The sequence below is a fragment of the Typopeltis vanoorti genome, chromosome 6, assembly GCF_054136105.1.
Source record: "Typopeltis vanoorti isolate ZY-2024b chromosome 6, IOZ_Tvanoo_1.0, whole genome shotgun sequence".
NCBI lineage: Eukaryota > Metazoa > Arthropoda > Arachnida > Uropygi > Thelyphonidae > Typopeltis > Typopeltis vanoorti.
Window position 1 is genome coordinate 57,766,867 of NC_143554.1, and position 18,254 is coordinate 57,785,120.

The 18,254-nt window shown below is 37.3% G+C and overlaps 1 protein-coding gene across 3 annotated transcripts in view; it reads left to right on the plus strand.

Annotated features, from left to right (window-relative positions):
- The window catches only part of Ids (iduronate 2-sulfatase), a 192,051-nt gene that overhangs the window by 49,175 nt on the left and 124,622 nt on the right, over nt 1-18,254 (plus strand). For 2 of the 3 annotated variants that reach the window (XR_016548485.1, XM_090394841.1), the window contains exon 3: nt 9,762-9,939. Coding sequence is in view for 2 of the 3 variants with exons in the window: in XM_090394841.1 (XP_090250967.1) it covers nt 9,762-9,939 (178 nt within the window). In the remaining variant the exon portion in view is untranslated. The remainder of the gene's footprint in view (nt 1-9,761; nt 9,940-18,254) is intronic. The other variant, XM_090394842.1, reaches the window with a different exon arrangement.

The window sequence follows — 18,254 nt, forward strand, 5'->3', positions numbered from 1 at the left end:
TACAGAGGTTGGTTTGATAGGCAGAGAAGAGGGGATATGATAGAAACATTTAAATTACTAAAAGGTTTTTATAAGATTGATGCAGGGGAAATGTTTCAGCTGTGTGATAGTGATGGAAGAACAAGAGGTCATCCCCGAAAATTAAGGAAAAGTGTGGTTAACAAGGGTGTGAGAATGAGGTTTTTTGCCTGGAGGGTGGTGAATGAGTGAAATGCATTGCCTGACTCAGTTGTGAGTTCCTCGTCTGTTAATGAATTCAAGAAGAGATATGATAGATATTGTTTTGATAGTTTGGGTCTCCCACGATGAGTCTACTGACTCCATGGAGATACCCGTAATAATAATTAAAGTTATCCTTCCATCATCATTCTTTCTCATGCTTATCACATAATGAAAAAACTCTTTGGGATTTCCTTTTGCCTGCTTGGCTAATTTCTTCTCATAATCTGATTTTGCCTTCCTTTAGCATACTAGTCACTCTTCTTGCATGACTTATACTGTTCATGAGTTAGCTAGTCATTTTTCTCCTTATATCCTCCACAACATTTCCTTTTTTTTTTTTTTTTTTTTGAAGCTCATGCTTATTTACACCACTCATCCATCTAATTCCTATTCAGTTTATCCTCCTGACCTTGGGTGTGCAGTATGATGTTGCTTCTCCAGATATGCCTTGACTATTCTCCATGCACTGTGAACATCCTTCCTTTGCATAACTTTATGCCATGGTATTGCTTCATGCTGCCTCCTTCCTTTCATAATCATCATTGCACTTTTCTTAAAAATAAGGCTGCCGGTACTGTCAGATTTCTATACTGAAATCTAAGCACACAAATAAGATCCTAGATATGTATATTTTGCTATGATAATTCTCTATTTTTTACAAAAACGAAAAGCTATTTAATAATATTAAAATTCATTAAAAGGAATTTCCAGAATTTACAATATATTGAACTGAAACAACAGTAATTCATCTTAAAATCTAAAAAGATAATTATCTAAATGACATCTTATCTGGTTTTTAGACCTGAAAATATCCCAGCTAAAAAAAAGATTATGTTTCTCTAAAAAAGTGAGTGGTTCTTGGTAAATGGGAGGTTAGATGTGAGATTAGTCATTCAGATGTGAGAGAGGTGAAACATAGATGGACAGAATCCAACTGCCCCTGGCAAGTGTTCAGAAGGTACAACTACCATTTGAACAGGGAGCCATTTATTTACATTTGGTCCTTTCAGGATCAGATTTGAATATGTTAATGTATAATTTGATAATAATTATCCAAAAAAAAAAAATAAAAATTCCTTACCTCAGTCTCTTAAAGCAGCAGGATACAGTTATCCAGTGTAACTTACTTTCCATTTTAATATCTATAATAGCAGATTTCTTGTAGACTGACCTTCAGGAATATAAGCTTGGTTTGCATAAAAATTAACCGAGGATCAAAATTTTAGATTCCTTTGCTCTTTCATAAAAGAAATTTGCCCATATTAATCGAATCTTCCAATGTATTCTTCTTTAGTAAGCTTACATGCAATGATTGTGTTGTTCTTTATTTGTGAACAATGCGAAGGGTATAGTGTGTTCAGGAAGGATAGAGAGAAAAGATTAGGGGTGGGTAGTGTTATTGATAATAGCCAATGAACTGCAACCAAACAGAATAGTTTCAACTGCAGGCCAGTGAAAATAGCACATTTGAGGCTATCTGGTGTGAGATTGAGACCAGCAGAACAAAATATACAGTTAGGTTCTGCTATAGACCAGGGGATGGAAAAGATGGGGATATGCATTGGCAAATAGTCTCAATGAGTGGAGGAGAGGTAATTATTATGGGGGGATTTCAACTAATACACAGTTGAAATCCTCCCATAATTATTTTTATTTTTATAGTTGAAATCCCCCCATAATAATTTTTATTTTTATTTTCTTCCTCCCAGGAAGAAAATAAAATCCATTTTCTTCCTGGGAGGAAGAATATGGATTTTATGCAATTACTAAGGGATAATTACCTGAGACAGAATGTAATGGAACATACTAGGGATTCGAGAGTTCTCGATCTAGTAATTGCATCTGAGAATTTGTCTATAACAAATATGACCACATTGCCACCAATTGGTGAGAGTGATCATATGACCTTGACCTGGGAGGTGATTAAACGTGTGGAATTTTTAGTTAAGACGGTGTATACATCGAATTACCAGGTGGTAGTTATGGCAAGATTAAGAAATAATAAATTTAGTTTAATCCTTTATCCAAGTGTATGCAAACAAAGTTTGCATCTGAAGTATCTTCAGGACTGAGGCAACTCATAGTAAAGGTGAACCAAGCTCTCATCACTCCTTGTCTCAGTATCTCCCATAATGCAAAGCACATCTCCTTGCAGACATGTATAATACTATGCATTAAGGGAAGGGCCACTGTCCAGACCGGTTTTGACCTTTATTGAGGTCTCGTCAGTGGGAGCCAGACCCAGAATTGGTGATACTAAGGCAGAAGCAATGGAGAGGTCATATTTATTTATATGAGTTGCCAAAAGGCGTACCTTATTATTAAATAAGGTACGCTTTTTACCACCTTATTATTAAATTACTCTGGATTTAGAGAAAGATGTTGGAAGTTTATTTTCCACTTGGCTAGACTATAATAAATTTAGTTTAATCCTTTATCCAAGTGTATGCAAACAAAGTTTGCAACTGAAGTATCTTCAGGACTGAGGCAACTCATGGTCAAGGTGGACTAAGCTCTCATCACTTGTCTTAGTATTTCCCATAATGCAAAACACATCTCCTTGCAGACATGTATAATGCTATGCATTAAGGGAAGGGCCACTCAATCCACACGATTTCGACATTTATTGAGGTCTCGTCAGTGAGAGCCAGATATTATTAAATTTATTTTCCACTTGGTTAGACTATAAGTAAATATGACTTCTCCATTGCTTCAGCCTTGGTATCACCAATTCTGGGGCCGGTTCCCACTGACAAAGACCTCAATAAAGGTCGAAACTGGTCCGTGTAGTGGCCCTTCTCTTAATGCATAGCATTATACATGTCCGCAAGGAGATATGCTTTGCATTATGGGAGATACTGAGACAAGGAGTGATGAGAGCTTGGTCCACCTTTACTACAAGTTGCCTCAGTCCTGGAGATACTTCAGGTGCAAACTTTGTTTGCATGCACTTGGATAAAGGATTAAACTAAATTTATTATAGTCTAACCAAGTGGAAAATAAACTTCCAAAAAGCTTAAGAGATTGCTTGAATCGGTGCCATGACATGTAAAACTGCAAGGGCTGGATGTTGATAGTGTATGGAAGTGGTAAAGGAGTGTTTGAGGGAAGTAATGGCAGACTGCATACCTAGAGTCAGGAGAGTAAATTAAGTGGGAGTTAAATGGATGAATATCATCATCAGTACTGTTCATGTGCCTGCAAGGTGATTTGCAGGCACATGAATAGTACAAGTCACAGGCCAGAAGGATAACTAGTGTGATAAGAAAGGCAAACAGAGATTATGAAAGGAAGTTAGATGCAGACTAAAGAGAATCCTGAACAGTTCTTTCAATATGCTGCAAGCAGGGATGACTCGTGCATAGGCATTGTGGAACTGCAGCACCCTCCAATTTTTCTCGATATATAAATACAGGGTGTTCGGGATAAATTTGACAGTTTCGTAAGGAAAAAGAAAATCTTCTTTGTATCTATTAAATTTAATGAATTGACAAAAAACATTACAGGCAGAGTTAATTACAATACTATCAACAAGATTTACTCAAAATAACCACCATTAGCATCGATCACAGCTTCAATCCTGCTTCGGAACCTCGAACAAGCTGATGCTACAGTCTCCCTGGGAAGGGCCGCAAAAACTGTTTTAATTTTATCCATTAACTGGGCTTTTGTATTACTGGAAGTGCGATTGGTGTCTTTTTCAACTGCGCCCCATACAAAATAATCCATGGGGTTAAGGTCTGGGGAGTTTGGAGGCCAAACATTTGGACTGGTGAAGTCGTAGAAATTTTCAGACAACCATTTTTGACTTTTCCCAGAGGTGTGGCAAGGGGCCGAATCCTGCTGCCATACATACGGCCTACCATTGGCTACCCTTGTTATCCAGGGCTTGACTACAGTGTTTAGCAACTCCACGTAGCCATCTGAAGTCAACCTGAGGCCCTCTTGGAAAAAATGCGGAGGCATCACATTGCCTTCAGAGGATACACATCTGAAAACCATCACAGTTTGGGGAAATTTAGTCTGCATTACACGAGGAATGTCCTTTGTACTGTATGCAAGCCATCTGTTATTCTGCGTGTTGTGTTTTTGATCCTGGCAAAAGTTTTTCTCATCGGAAAAGAACCAGATTGTTTGTGGTTCCGCAGGATGTTTCACTTTGCTTAGAAGTTTCTTCGCGTTTATCAAACGTTTTTCACGGGCCTTTTCTGTAAGCAGCTGACCTTTGCGGCGCTTGTATGAGTAGTAGCGGAGGTCTTCATTGAGTGCAAGCTTCATAGTAGAGGCTGCAACATTCATTTCACGTGACAAAGCCCGAATTCCAATGCCAGGGATCTTCAACACCTGTTCCTGCAGATTTGCGAGGAATTCTGCTGTACAAACGCAATCAGATCGTCTGCTAGGGATCTTTCTTCTTGCTACATCCTCGTAGTCACCATTGCAAGTCTCTAGTTCATGCCTGATTGTTTTTACTGTATTCAGGGAGCATTGGGCAGCAGTCGAAATATCCTTATTTTGATGGCCGGCACGAATCATCATGATACAAGTTATTCTCTTCCATGATTCAGGTGGGTTCCAGCTATCCATCCTTTCTGACATCTTGTATATGAATGAAGAAGGGTCCAACCTTTTAAATGAAGAGAAGTGTGTGTTAATACATGTAACTTACGGAAAAATATAATTAATTATAAATATGTCAAATTTATCCCGAACACCCTGTATATTTATTAATTTATTTATATTTGCTTGTAATATTTAATTTTATCATCAATCCTATACAATTCTCTTATTTTGTATAAAAAATAATAAAAATCTATCTTGTAGCACTTAGGAGTCCGAAGGATGCTAGCAGCACGGTGTTTACCACAGTGTCATATTGCTGTGCACGCAAGCATATGCACGTCATAGTGAGATGTGAGCTATTAGCATAATGCGGCACTGTCTGTCGTGCATTTCCACTGTTGTTTATATGCAGTTTGTACCAGTAGTAGAGTGTTCATAGTGCTTTTCGTGTTTACTCTGCTCTTATAATATTTGGACATTACAATTAAAGGAATGGATTTTATTTTAAAGTAATTTTGAATTATACTAAAGTGTATAATTTTATCGATAATAAGCAATAATTTTTCATGAAACAAAAGAAGAATATAAGTGTATAATTTTATCGATAATAAGCAATAATTTTTCATGAAACAAAAGAAGAATATATTTTATTTTAAAGTAATTTTGAATTATACTAAACTTTATAATTTTATCGATAATAAACAATATTTTTTCATGACTTATGCGAATCCAGAGTTACGCGGTTTCGTATATGTACGTATTCCCATCCTGCTTCACACCTCACCACTAGTTGTATCTTTCAGGTGCCAGCTGCAATCGCCAGTGTTGCACATGCTGTGAACAAGCATTGACGTGTTTTGCATGGTCTCCATTCATACACGATTTTTTTTGTCTACAAACCTTGTGATTGTTTAATGTTTTTTTCTTGATAAAAATTTTATCACATAAAAAATAATAATGTCATCCAAAAGAAGCAAGTCCGATTCTTCTACAGCTAGCAAGAAAAGAAAAACATTGACTTTGGAAACAGAACTCAACATTTTTAAGGATTTTGAAGGCAGATTGAAAATTTGTGAGCTAGCAAAGAAGTTCGATCTACAGGAATCCACTGTAAGAACAATCATAAAAGAAAGGTTTACAGATTTTGGAGGACATAGATTCTAACGAGGAACGAATTGTAGCCACAAGGCAAGGAATAAAAAATCATTAGCTTGCCATAAAGAAATTTTGCGTGACAAAAAAAAGACATTATGCCGTCAGACGAGCTTATTAGATTTTATGAAACCATCGACATCGAAATAACTTTCTTTTTTTTATGTACAAAAAGCTACAATTATGATTATATTTCTTAAAAAATATAGGTGTTATTGTAAACCTTTGGTCCTAATTGTATGTTTGTATATATAAATTACATGCAAAATTATACCCCAAGTTACGCGAATTCGACTTGCGCGCTTTTTGTTGGTCCCATGTAACTTCGGGTTTTACTGTATTTTATTTTTAAGTAATTTTGAATTATACCAAACTGTATAATTTTATCGATAATAAACAATATTTTTTCAAGTTGCAGCACCTCCACAATTTCAATCCATGAGCCGCCACTGGCTGCAAGTGAAAGAAACAATGTATATGGCAGAATGATTTTAAGGAATGCCAATGGTAGGGAGACAACTGGATCAATTGAAATAGTAGAATTAGTAAGTGAACACTTTACAAGAGTATATCACCCAGGTGGTGATACTGCAGGAATTGGAGAGCCAAAGGCTTATATGAGAAACTGAGGTAAATGAAATGGAGGTGCATTACAGATTACAGAACCTTAATGTGAATATAGCTTTGGGATTGGATGGTATACCAGCTCGAGTTTTATGTGAAGCGGCAAGGGAATTGTCAGTGCCCTTGACAATATTATTTAATCTAAGTGCCAGCTTTGGATTAGTCCTGAATAAGCTCCAAGACTGATGTAGCAAATTACCGACCAATCAACATATCAGGAGTTGTTTCTTTCTTTCTTTTTTGTTTTAAATGTTCAAATTTGTCTTAACTTTTTTTCCTATCCTGATTTACGCTCATGCATAGACCCACACCTCACCATGTAGCATTCAAAACCGAAATCCTACAGAATAGATTGGTTAATCCTTATTCTAGGAGTGTGTGTTATGTCTTTAGATGTGTGTGTGTGTGTGTGTGTGTGTTAACGGGGCCAGTCACATTGCATTCCCCAAGGATTACAACCTTGTTCCTTGCAATAATATGTGGTCTTGTATGTATGTGTGGGGATAATACTAAAACATGTTGCTCAGTTGCATGTTTACTAATGCCACATGCATCAAGAATCAAAGACAGGAATTCACATAAATTTCTGAAAGTTACCAGAATTAATGAGATCTCATTAAAAGAGGAAAATAATGTTGTGGGAATAGAATGTAAAAGATATGGATTTCTGTATAGTGTATGGAGAAGATTATTATTATTACCCAAGACCCCATGGAATCAAAGGCTCATCTGGAGGTCCTTTTATCAGCCATGCTTTAAACACACTCAAATTTTCTACAGGCACCACACTCTCAGGCAAGGCATTCACAACTCTGCATGAAAAAAAACCTGCTTCTCACTCCCCTACTCACACCTTCTTTATACAGTTTACAGGGATGACCTCTGATTCTCCCCCTGATCTCCCACTATTTTCTGTAGAACCTCTCCAGCATTGATCCTATAACAACCCCTTATTAATTTGTAGGTCTCTATCATATCTCCCCTCTTCCTCCTCTCCACCACACTCTGCAAGTTGTATCTTCTCAATCTTTCCTCGTACTCAACATTCCAGAGGTTAGAAACTACCTTAGTCAGTCGCCTCTGAACCCTTTCCAACATCGCTTCATTCTTCTGAAAACCAGGTGAACAAATCTGGGCACAATAGTCCATGTGTGGCCTAATCAAAGCTTTATACAGTGGAACAAGAATCTCCCTACTTTTACAAGTCAGTGTCCTCTGCATCATTCTCAGAATACTTTGTGTTGTCTTCACAATTTTGGCTGTGTGTACTCTAAATTTCAGATTATTATCCACTATCACCCCCTAGAGCTCTTATTTCCTCCACCTCCGACAATATGTCCTCAACAAGCATAAATTCTGCATCCCATCTTTTTCCAAATTTTAAAACCTTACATTTTGCAACATTGAACTTGCATCTCCATTCCCATGCCCAATCACTCAATTTATTCAAGTCCTCTTGTAAGGCCACAACATCTTCACTAATCTTCATGGTTCATCCCAACTTTGCATCATCTGCAAACAACTGAATATGTCCATCCAAATCTTTGCCAATATCAATAATATACAAGTTACACAGTAATGGCCCTAAAACAGACCCCTGAGGTATTCACTAGTGACGTTCCTTTTCCTGGATATCGCACCCCCATTCACAACTTGTTGATACCTATCCAATGCACCAATCTAATATCCAACCCCATCCACTCTAGTTTGACTATCAACTTATTATGTGGTAATCTATCGAAAGCTTTGTGAAATCTAACTATATTACTGTGTATCGTTCTCCTCTGTCCAAGGAAGCAGTCACTTTATTGTAGATTACTAAAACATGACCTCCCTTTAGCAAATCTATGCTGTCCATCAAAGATAATACCATTGTTGTCAACCCAATTCTGGATCCTAGTTCTCAAGCTTCTCCAACAACTTAGCTATAACACCTGATACACAGATAGGCCTATAGTTTGATGCTTGAGTTCTATTACCTCCTTCATGAAGTGGCACAATCTTGCCCTTCTTCCACTCCTTAGGAACTTGACCCAGTGGAAGACTCGTATTAAAAAAATATGTCAAAGCTGGCATCAACTCCCTGGCAAATTCCTTTAGAATATGTGGTGATATATTATCAAGTACACGGCATTATTTACATCTAGTTTGCTCAACTCCCCGCACACACCTCTTGCTCACTTACAGTCAGGCTCTCTTCCCCATCATCAACTACTCTCAATCTCTCCAAGAGTCACCTTCACAAGATTGGAAGACCTTTATGAACTGCTCATTAAGTATCTTCACCACACCTTCCGCAACAGCTGTCTTTATATAATTTTCCCCAATCAATGTCATCCTTCCATAATCATTGTTTCTTTTGTTGACTACATATCGAAAGAACTCCTTAGGATTCTTTTTGGCTTCATTAGCTACCCTCACCAACCAAGTCACCTGCCTTGCCTTGTATTTGTAGTCCTCATGGAATTGGTTATTTCTACTTCTCTTATGCTGCCTCCATAATGCCCTTTTTCTCTGTATCGCATGCTTAATCTCTTTATTTTATCCATTTCATACCCACCTTATTTAACCTTCTCGCCCTTGGAATACATTTAGACATTGCATCTACTAGATAGTTTTTTAAAATCCCCCAGGCTGCATTGATCTCTTTTCCTCATTCCATGCTACACCTGCAAGCTGTCTCTTGAGCTCTTCATAATAGGAAAGTAAATGGGATAAAAAAAAAAAAAGGTAGGAAAGTAAATGGGAGATATACTGCTATTGATAGCAGAGGAGATGATGCAATTAGAGCAGAGATCTGCAGTGGCATGTGCTGTAGTATGAGACTGTTTTTAGTGTGAAGTAGATTCTAGTGGAGAAATACACAGCTCAGTGTTGTTAAAGGCAAACTTCAGGTGATCACTATGAACTACATAAATAACTTAAAAGATATAAGAAGAGCAAACATTATGGGTGATTTTTGTTATTGGGATGTAGACTAGAAGAAGAGAAAGAAATTTAGTGTTACTGGTGAGCATATCCCACGTGATACTACCATCACATGTAGCTTTCAAATGTAGAAAGGTATATAAAAATATATAAAATACAAAAATATATTTTATATATACTTTGCTTTTATATATTTAGAAATGCTTGATTAAATTCAGTTTCACATCGCATCTAATATGCTTATATATGACATAAAGTATTCATTATTTTAGCAGTCTCTCTGTGGTCCAAGTCGTCTCTCCTTTTTAACTAGTCGAAGGCCTGATACAACAAGATTATATACAAATGGAAAGTACAAAAGGGCTGAAGGATATAATTTTACTACTCTTCCTCAGTTATTTAAACAGCATGGGTACTACACAAAGAGTATAGGCAAAATATTTCATCCTGGTAAGAAGCTGATTTATTTTACTATAGTTTGTTATTTACAATGTGTATGATGTGTTTGACATTCTTTCCAAATCAGAGAATATTAGTTCTGTTAAAATTCACAAACAGATGAATTGAGGTGATTTCCAAATGAGGATATCATTTGAATATCACTCCCATATATTAAAGTAATTTCTCTATGTATTGCTCAAGTTTTAAAACCTCTTAATATTGCACTATCCTTTTGTCCTGTCAGAAAAATTTCCAGAACAAAAAAAGCCATTAGGAAAAAGAAAACCAGGACGTCCTCTTAAACGATTCAACGATGACTTCTAAGGCAACAGGCCATGCTAGGCCTAAATCCTTGATATGTATGGTGGTGATGAGAAAAATTTCTACCATCCTTTCTTCACTTAAAGATAAGTCTTCCAGGTGTCTACCAGATCCCCTGCTTCTGTGGTTTCTTACTTTAGACAGTTTGGCAGTCTGCAGCCATCCATTGTGAAGAACATAAATCTTATATCGAGTATCTTGAATCTGAGTAGTCTTGTCTAGAAGAACATGCCATCCTGACTATTAATGGAAAATATTATTATATCAATTTTATGCAATTCCTGGTTCTGTTGTTATTGTATTTATTTATTTTTTAATATTTGGGAATTTACTGACTGTCTGTTGCCCCTAATGCTGTAGTGGCTTTTTAAAATTGATTCTCTTTTAGTGTAATTTATTTTGTGTTCCATTGTTGCTATTGTACTGAAGATGCCTATGATACTTAGGCAAAAATTTTATGCCTAATAAATTTATGTCACTTAAGTTTAAGTTTCCATCTTTAATTTTTCAAAAATGTTTGTAATATGTCCTCTAAATAGTGAATCTTTCTCCACTATCATCCCAGATCTATAACCTTGTCCTGGTATAAAAACTGGATTACAGGAAACTTGTCCGTTTCCTGTAATCCAGTACCATCAACATGATACAAAGTATAATATTTTCATCCTAAAGTGCATTGCCTTATTTTTGCATCATTAAATTGGCAACCAATTGTCCTCCACCCTCACACTACCAATTGGGGGGGGGGTTGAGACAACCTTCTCGTGGTTTCCCTCGTGGCACATTGCTGGTGCTTCAGACACAAGAAGTCCCAGTGATGTCACACTAGTAGCATGAAGCTAATGTCTCTAACCAGGCATCCAAAGGTACCAAGCCTCCTGGACCACATGCAGCAACCATGGAAAATACACATCCCAAAAAAACTCTATGCCAGCTCGATCATTGCCTGGAATAACAAGGATTGTGTAACTTGTTTGTGAGGAGGACAAGCTACAAAAAATAAGTTACAGTTCTCCCCTGAACAACACTCTCTCAAGATCTGTTCCTTAAACATAGAAGGATTATGCAAATCCAAAGTTGAAGTCTGGCAAAATAGCCAAGACAAAGTGATCAATGTCCTGGCTCTCCAGGAAACCCACATGCCCGACACAGCTCTTAACAGACTAAAGATACCAGGCCTAATTCTTGTGTCTTATAACTGCCATCTCAAGCATGGTCTGGCAACCTAAATCCAGCCCGGACTCAAGGACATAACCCAACATGTACCTAAAACAGAATACTCCATAGGCATTAAAATTCAAAATACCACCATCAATAACATCTACAAACCACCATCGCAATCCTTGTCTGACCAGATAGACAAACTGCCACCTCACCCTGCTGTCTATGTTGGTGACTTCAACACCCATCACACCATGTAGGGCTATTCCTCTAACAACCAAGATGGTGATAATCTCATTAACTGGATGGATACATATAACCTGTATTTGATCTGTGACTTGAAGAAGGCACCTTTCACTCAGCCAGATGAAACAGAACCTACACCCCAGATCTGTGCATAGTCTCTAAAAATGCTGAAGACCACCCTCTGCCAACATCCAGAACCATTCTCAACAGATTCCTTAATAGCCAGCACTGTCCTACTCTAATAGAGACAAGCACATCAATCTCAATCATCACTGGCACATCAGTTGTTAGAATGGAAACTTTGTGGATCCAATTGGAATGTATTTAAGAAACAATTTGAAAAAACCATTACAGCAATACCACTCCACATTTGTTAAACTAATCAAAGCTGCAGCAAAAGCCTCTATTCTCGGAGGCTACAGAAAACAGTACATTCCATGCTGGAGCAAGGAAACTGAGGAACTTTTAGACAGATATGAAGAAACTGAAGACCCAAATGCTGTTAAGAAGCTCATAATAACACTCAACAAAAATAGAAAGGATAGATAGATCTGAACCATCCATGAACTTGACATTACCAGGACTAGCCAGAAAAGCCGTTCACTTCTTAGAAAATTAGGTGGGGCTGAACCAACAACATAAAAACTATCAGAGATAACTCCAGACTAAATGGCTAGCCATCTACTGAAAACCTCCAAGAAATGTACCAGCTCTACCAGGAAAATATCCATGCAATCTACCATCAGAAAAAGACCCGAAGATGGACCCCGAGCTTCCTGAACTTGTACGCCCGGTATCTCCTGGAGAGCTACAGGAAACCTTAAAATTTACCAAGAATAGCAAGGCTGCAGGGGGTGGATGGCCTCCTCCTTGGGTTTCTCAAACATATCAGTCAGTCAACAAGGTCAAACATGGCTGGTTGCCCTGTTCTCAAAAATTATAACAATTGGAGAACTACCAAAACTATAGCAGGAAGCCAAAATAATTGCTACGCCCAAACCAGGGTAAGATCCACATAATGTCAAGGATCTACAACCTATTTCCTTGCTTTGCCCCACCTTTGAGCTCATTGAAAGAATTCTCCTTAAAGAATTTCACCATTCATTGAAAGAGCACTCCTGATTGAACAAGCTGGCTTCAGACCAGGTTCTGGCTCTGACAACACAGATTGAAGCAGGCTTCCAGAAGAAAACTTAAATCTGGAGTCACTTTCATTGACCTAACATCAGCTTGCTACAATCTGGATCAGGGGTCTCCTAAAACTAGGCAATATTATAAGGTGCAAAAAATCTTTCAGCTTTTTCAACCTCTACATGTTCGACATACCAGCTCAAGCAAATGCCGATGACCTAGCAATCCTACACCAGTCTACCTCCTTTGCCAACCTGGAAACAACCTTGAACACAGACCTAAACATCCTGAAAGAGTACTTCAAGCGGTAGTACCTGAAGCTAAATCCAATAAAACTGTGTACACAGCATTCTACCTAAACAATGCAGAGGAAAATCGATACCTCAACCTCTCTCTTTTTTGCAGTAAGATGATAGAACATGACCTGTTTGCTGATGATGTAAAGTTGGGGAGAATTATTAGTAGCACTGCTGATGTTAATTCCCTTCAGGAAGATTTGAATAGACTTTTGACTTGGACAAAGAAGTGGGGGTTGTAGTTTTAATATCAATGAATGCAAGGTGTTCATTTTGGAGTGCAGAAATATAAGGTTGTGTACTATATCGATGATGCCGTACTGCAGGAAGTGGATGGGATTAGAGATTTTGGAGTGATGGTTGACGGTGGACTGAAGTTTAGAGGATGTATTACTAGTGTTGCAAAGGCTGTACGTTGTAGTGCTGCTATGATAAGTACTCTAACATGTAGGGATAAAGAAGTGGTTGTGCCACTGTATAAGGCACTGGTCAGACCACATTTGGACTATTGTGCTCAGATCTGGTCATACTGTGATGTCAAGACATTGGAGAGGGTCCAGAGATGAGTGACTAAGACAATGTCAGGACTTTGGAGTGCTGGCTATAGAGATAGAGGTTGAGAAAATGTGGATTGCAGAGTTTGGTGGATAGGAGGAAAAGAGGTGACATGATAGACATTCAAGTTATTGAGAAGATTTTATCAGATTAAATGAGAGGGGATTATAAAAAGTGTAGAAAGTGAGAGGGGAAGAACCAGAGGTCATCCCTGTAAGCTAAGTAAGAGTGTGGTGAATAGGGGTGTGAGGAGTAGGCTTTTTTTACATGGAGAATTGTCAGTGAATGGAATGCAGTGTTCTTTGCTTAATCTTACTTTATCTATAATATTTGTGTCTTGTACCACAGATGATTTGTCTGTTAATATGTAATCTATTTCATTTTTGTTAGTTCCATTTGGGTGTCTCCAGATCTCTTCTTTTTTTTTTTTTAGGTTTCTTTTTGAAAAAAATGTTCATTATTTTTGGATTTCTTTATGCTGCAAAACCCAGTAACACTTCACAACTTTCATTTCTGATGCCAGTACCGTTAATTCCCACAGGTGATTCATGTGTATTTTTCTTTTTTCCTACCTCTGTATTAAAATCTCCTAGCAAAATATTAAGATAATGTTTGCAATTTTCTACCTCTTCATCCATATAGCTAATTGTGAGTAGTAAACTTGCACTACTCTTAGTCAGTTACTCTAATAGCATAGGTTATATCTTTTATTTAGTGTCATTGTGATTTGGCAGATTTTTTTCTTATATGAATTTTACATTTTCTAACTTATTTTTTATTTTTGTTTATCACTTTGCTGTTATTAGATGTCCACTGCTTAGATCTTGGATTGTATTTTCTTTTTGTCTATGTTTAATAATCTGTCATCACTGGTAAGAGTATCTATGTTATAAGCAGCTATGTATAGAATTCTTGCTGATTGTGTCTTCATATTTAATGACTTATCCATTTTTAAACTTGGTCAGGCTTATTTCCATTTGAGACAGCACTTCTTTGCAGGTTTGGACCTGTTTCTTCATTTCTGGCCAAAAACAGTCTAATGTGATTTTATTAGTTTGTCCATTATGACCTTTCTTTCTTTCTTCTCTTCATATTCATGGAAGTTATTTGATCCAATCTCCTATGTTGACTAGATGGATTGGGAGATACATATTATAGCTTTCTGCCAGATATATAGAATAATAGGAAATGGAAGGAGGAGGAGCCCCTTGAGTTACTCTAATGGCATAGGGTCTGAAAAATCATTAGAAGTAAGAAAGTAACAAGATGAAATAAGGAGACAGGAAAGGGGGTGTGACTATCAGATAAGTATGAAGTATGATCAAACCAACTCAGGTTGCTCTGTGCTTGCTCACTAGATGTGTGCCCTAGAGGAATCTGTTTTTTTTTGTTGGATTAAGTTCTTCAGCTATCAATAATACTCTCTCCTCTTGCCCTATTCTCTCTATCTTCTCTGAAGGCACAATATCCCTTACATTCTATCTATGTAACTACATTATTCTCCAGCAACTATGTCTCGCTGATGCTTATAAGTTTTGGTCGAGTTGAGCTGACCAATGCCAAAAAACTCCTCTTCTTTATTTCTGATACTTCTGACATTCATGTGTATGCATTTCAACAGTTGCCCTTGAATAATGTCATTACCAGTCCATTTAGATTCAAAACCTGGAAAACTGCACCCAGCTGTTCAGTCATTTCTGCACTCACACACTCATTTAACCCAGAGATGGCTATTTTTGCATGGTCATTCTTCACTCACACTCATTTGTCCCAGTGGTGGCTAGACACATGCTTGTTTAAATCCCCATATAATATCTCTAGTTTTCTTGATTTTTCACTTCCAAACTCTCACTGAACAACACTTTCTCCAAACATCTACCTCCAAAACCATTCAAATAAATCAGACATGTACCATTCAATTCCATCAGGCATATACAAGTCCTTTTGCTCATCAGATTCATTTCATACATCTATAAACTTCACACCATTCCTCCTGTACAATCTTCTCATTGATTCATTAGTAATCATGGTCTTTCTCAGTTTTGTTCTATCATACCAAGGTAGCAGTTTCACAATCTTTACTTTCTTACTCTTCATTTTTGCTTCTTTCAGCAACTCTTTCATATCCTCTCTAATTACATATTTTTCACCTTTCAAATCATTTGTTCCTGCTAAAACAATCGATTGTTTCACTTCTTCCTTCTGAATGCCAACAGCTTCACTAACCTACTTGATCTTTGTACTTTTTTCCTTGAAGTAAATTCGCTAGGTGCTTAGCCAATAGGTACGTTAGGGATGACCTGCCATCCACAATCGGACGAAGTGGCACTTCTTCTTTATGCACTTTAGGTGCCCCATACAGTCTAGGAGTGATGGGATGTGAGGATTTCCATGTACAAAATCCTCACCATAGATCCCACAATGAAGAACCACAATGAGACAAACTTCCTGATCCGTAACATGAATACTTGGCCTGAAGAATTAAAACGAAAACTTAAATCCTCACATCCCATCACTCCTGGACTGTACGGGGCGCCTAAAGTGCATAAAGAAGAAGTGCCACTTCGTCCGATTGTGGATGGCAGGTCATCCCCAATGTACCTATTGGCTAAGCACCTAGCGAATTTACTTAAAGGAAAAATTAGACAAACAGAGTCCTACTTAAAAAATTCTCAACACTTTGTGGACAAACTAAAAAACATAAAAATTACACAGACATAATGGCCAGCCTAGATGTAGTGTCCTTGTTCACGAATGTACCAGTAGAAGTAGTAATGAACATTATCAAAGATATCTTTCCTGCAGATATCACAAAGATGTTCAAGCATTGCCTACAATTAAATTTTTTCAAAGTTAACAACAAGATATACAAACAATTAGAAGGCCTAGCCATGGGCAGCCCTCTGTCGCCACCATGTGCAGACCTTTTCATGGAGAAATTTGAAAATGAAATATTCACCAGCATTACTCCTAAACCTTCTATATGGTGGAGATATGTGGATGACATCTTCATCATATGGAAAGACAACTTAGAAAGCCTACATCTGTTTAACAGAATTAATGCACTCCTCAATAAAATAAAATTTACTCTAGAAGTAGAAAATAACGAACAGCTACACTTTTTGGACTTACTAGTAAAAAGACAAGGAAACAGCATCAACCTGTCGATTTACAAAAAACCAACGGACACTGGAAGATATCTACATTACTCTTCTAACCATCATAGGTCACAGAAACACAGCATCATCCACATGCTAAGAAATCGAGCTAGAAAATTTATCTCTGACAAGGAAGAAGTTCAAACAGAACCGTCTCAAATAGCTACAACTCTATCACAAAATGGTTATCCTAGACACATCATCAACAAATTTCTATACAAAGATAACCAACAAGAAAGAACAGTCGCCCAGCATATCTCAACAGCAGTCATCTCCTTTATAGGTTCTACTTCAACAAAAATTGCAAGATTGTTAAAGACACATAACATCAGGGTTGTATTTAAACCAACAAATAGCATAAGACAGGTCCTAAGATCCCCTAAAGACAGTGTGCCATTTTATAAATATCCAGGTGTGTATAATATTCCTTGCACGTGCAGTCTTTCCTACATCAGACAGACTTTGAGAAGCCTGGAAATAAGACAGAAAGAACATATAGACGATGTTAATCACAACAGAACGATCACCTCAGGATTGGCACATCACTTTTCAACTTCGAACCACACTATAGACTGGAATAACAGCTCCATGCCCTATGTAGACAAGGATTACAGGCATCGAGCATTTAAAGAAGCGGCAGTTGTACTACGTACGGGAAGTAACCTAAACAGAAAGCAAGGGGCCATTCTGAACGATACCTGGAAAAATCTAATTAACTCCCTCAGTTCAACAGAGCTACAGTACGCAAATAATCATATTATGCATTTGCATGTAACGCACGTTCATGATGCTGAGTAGTTATGTCACGCGAACGGGGTCACCCTAGCCACCTAACAGGTACTAACGGTTATTTGTATTTTGAAACCTTTTTTGCATTTACCTCTTTTTTGTACTATGCAAGCCTTGAGAAAGCTGGTCAGTTACTAGCGAAACCGGTAGGCAATTTGTAAGAGCTTAAGTACGTTGTAAATATATGGTCTATGTAACAATAAATCTTTATTTTGTAATACTTTATGACCAAAACATGTACAATTTAAATACACACACTACATTACACTAAATCCTGCATATTGAAATCAGCATATTTAATTCATTCACTTATCAAGGCATAATTTTTAGGACTTCCTGAGTGAAGTAAGCAGATTACATGCTGTGAGTTTTTACATATCACCAGCATTAACATAAAAGTAGAAGAAAACATTAAAAAGTACAGTTTTTTACTTTTGTACCAGTTACTTAATTATGTGTGTAATGTAATTTCATATAGCTAAAGTTCGCAAAGAACAGGTGCACTGCAGTTTGAAGTGCACCTGTGCACTTATAAAAATTTTGTTGTATTTTAACTGGTTTTACCTAGCTAGATAATAATTTCTTACTCTACCATTTGCTGTTGTCACTTGGCACCCCACTCACAATATACTAAAAAAAAAAAACATTGTCTTTCTAGGTTGATATA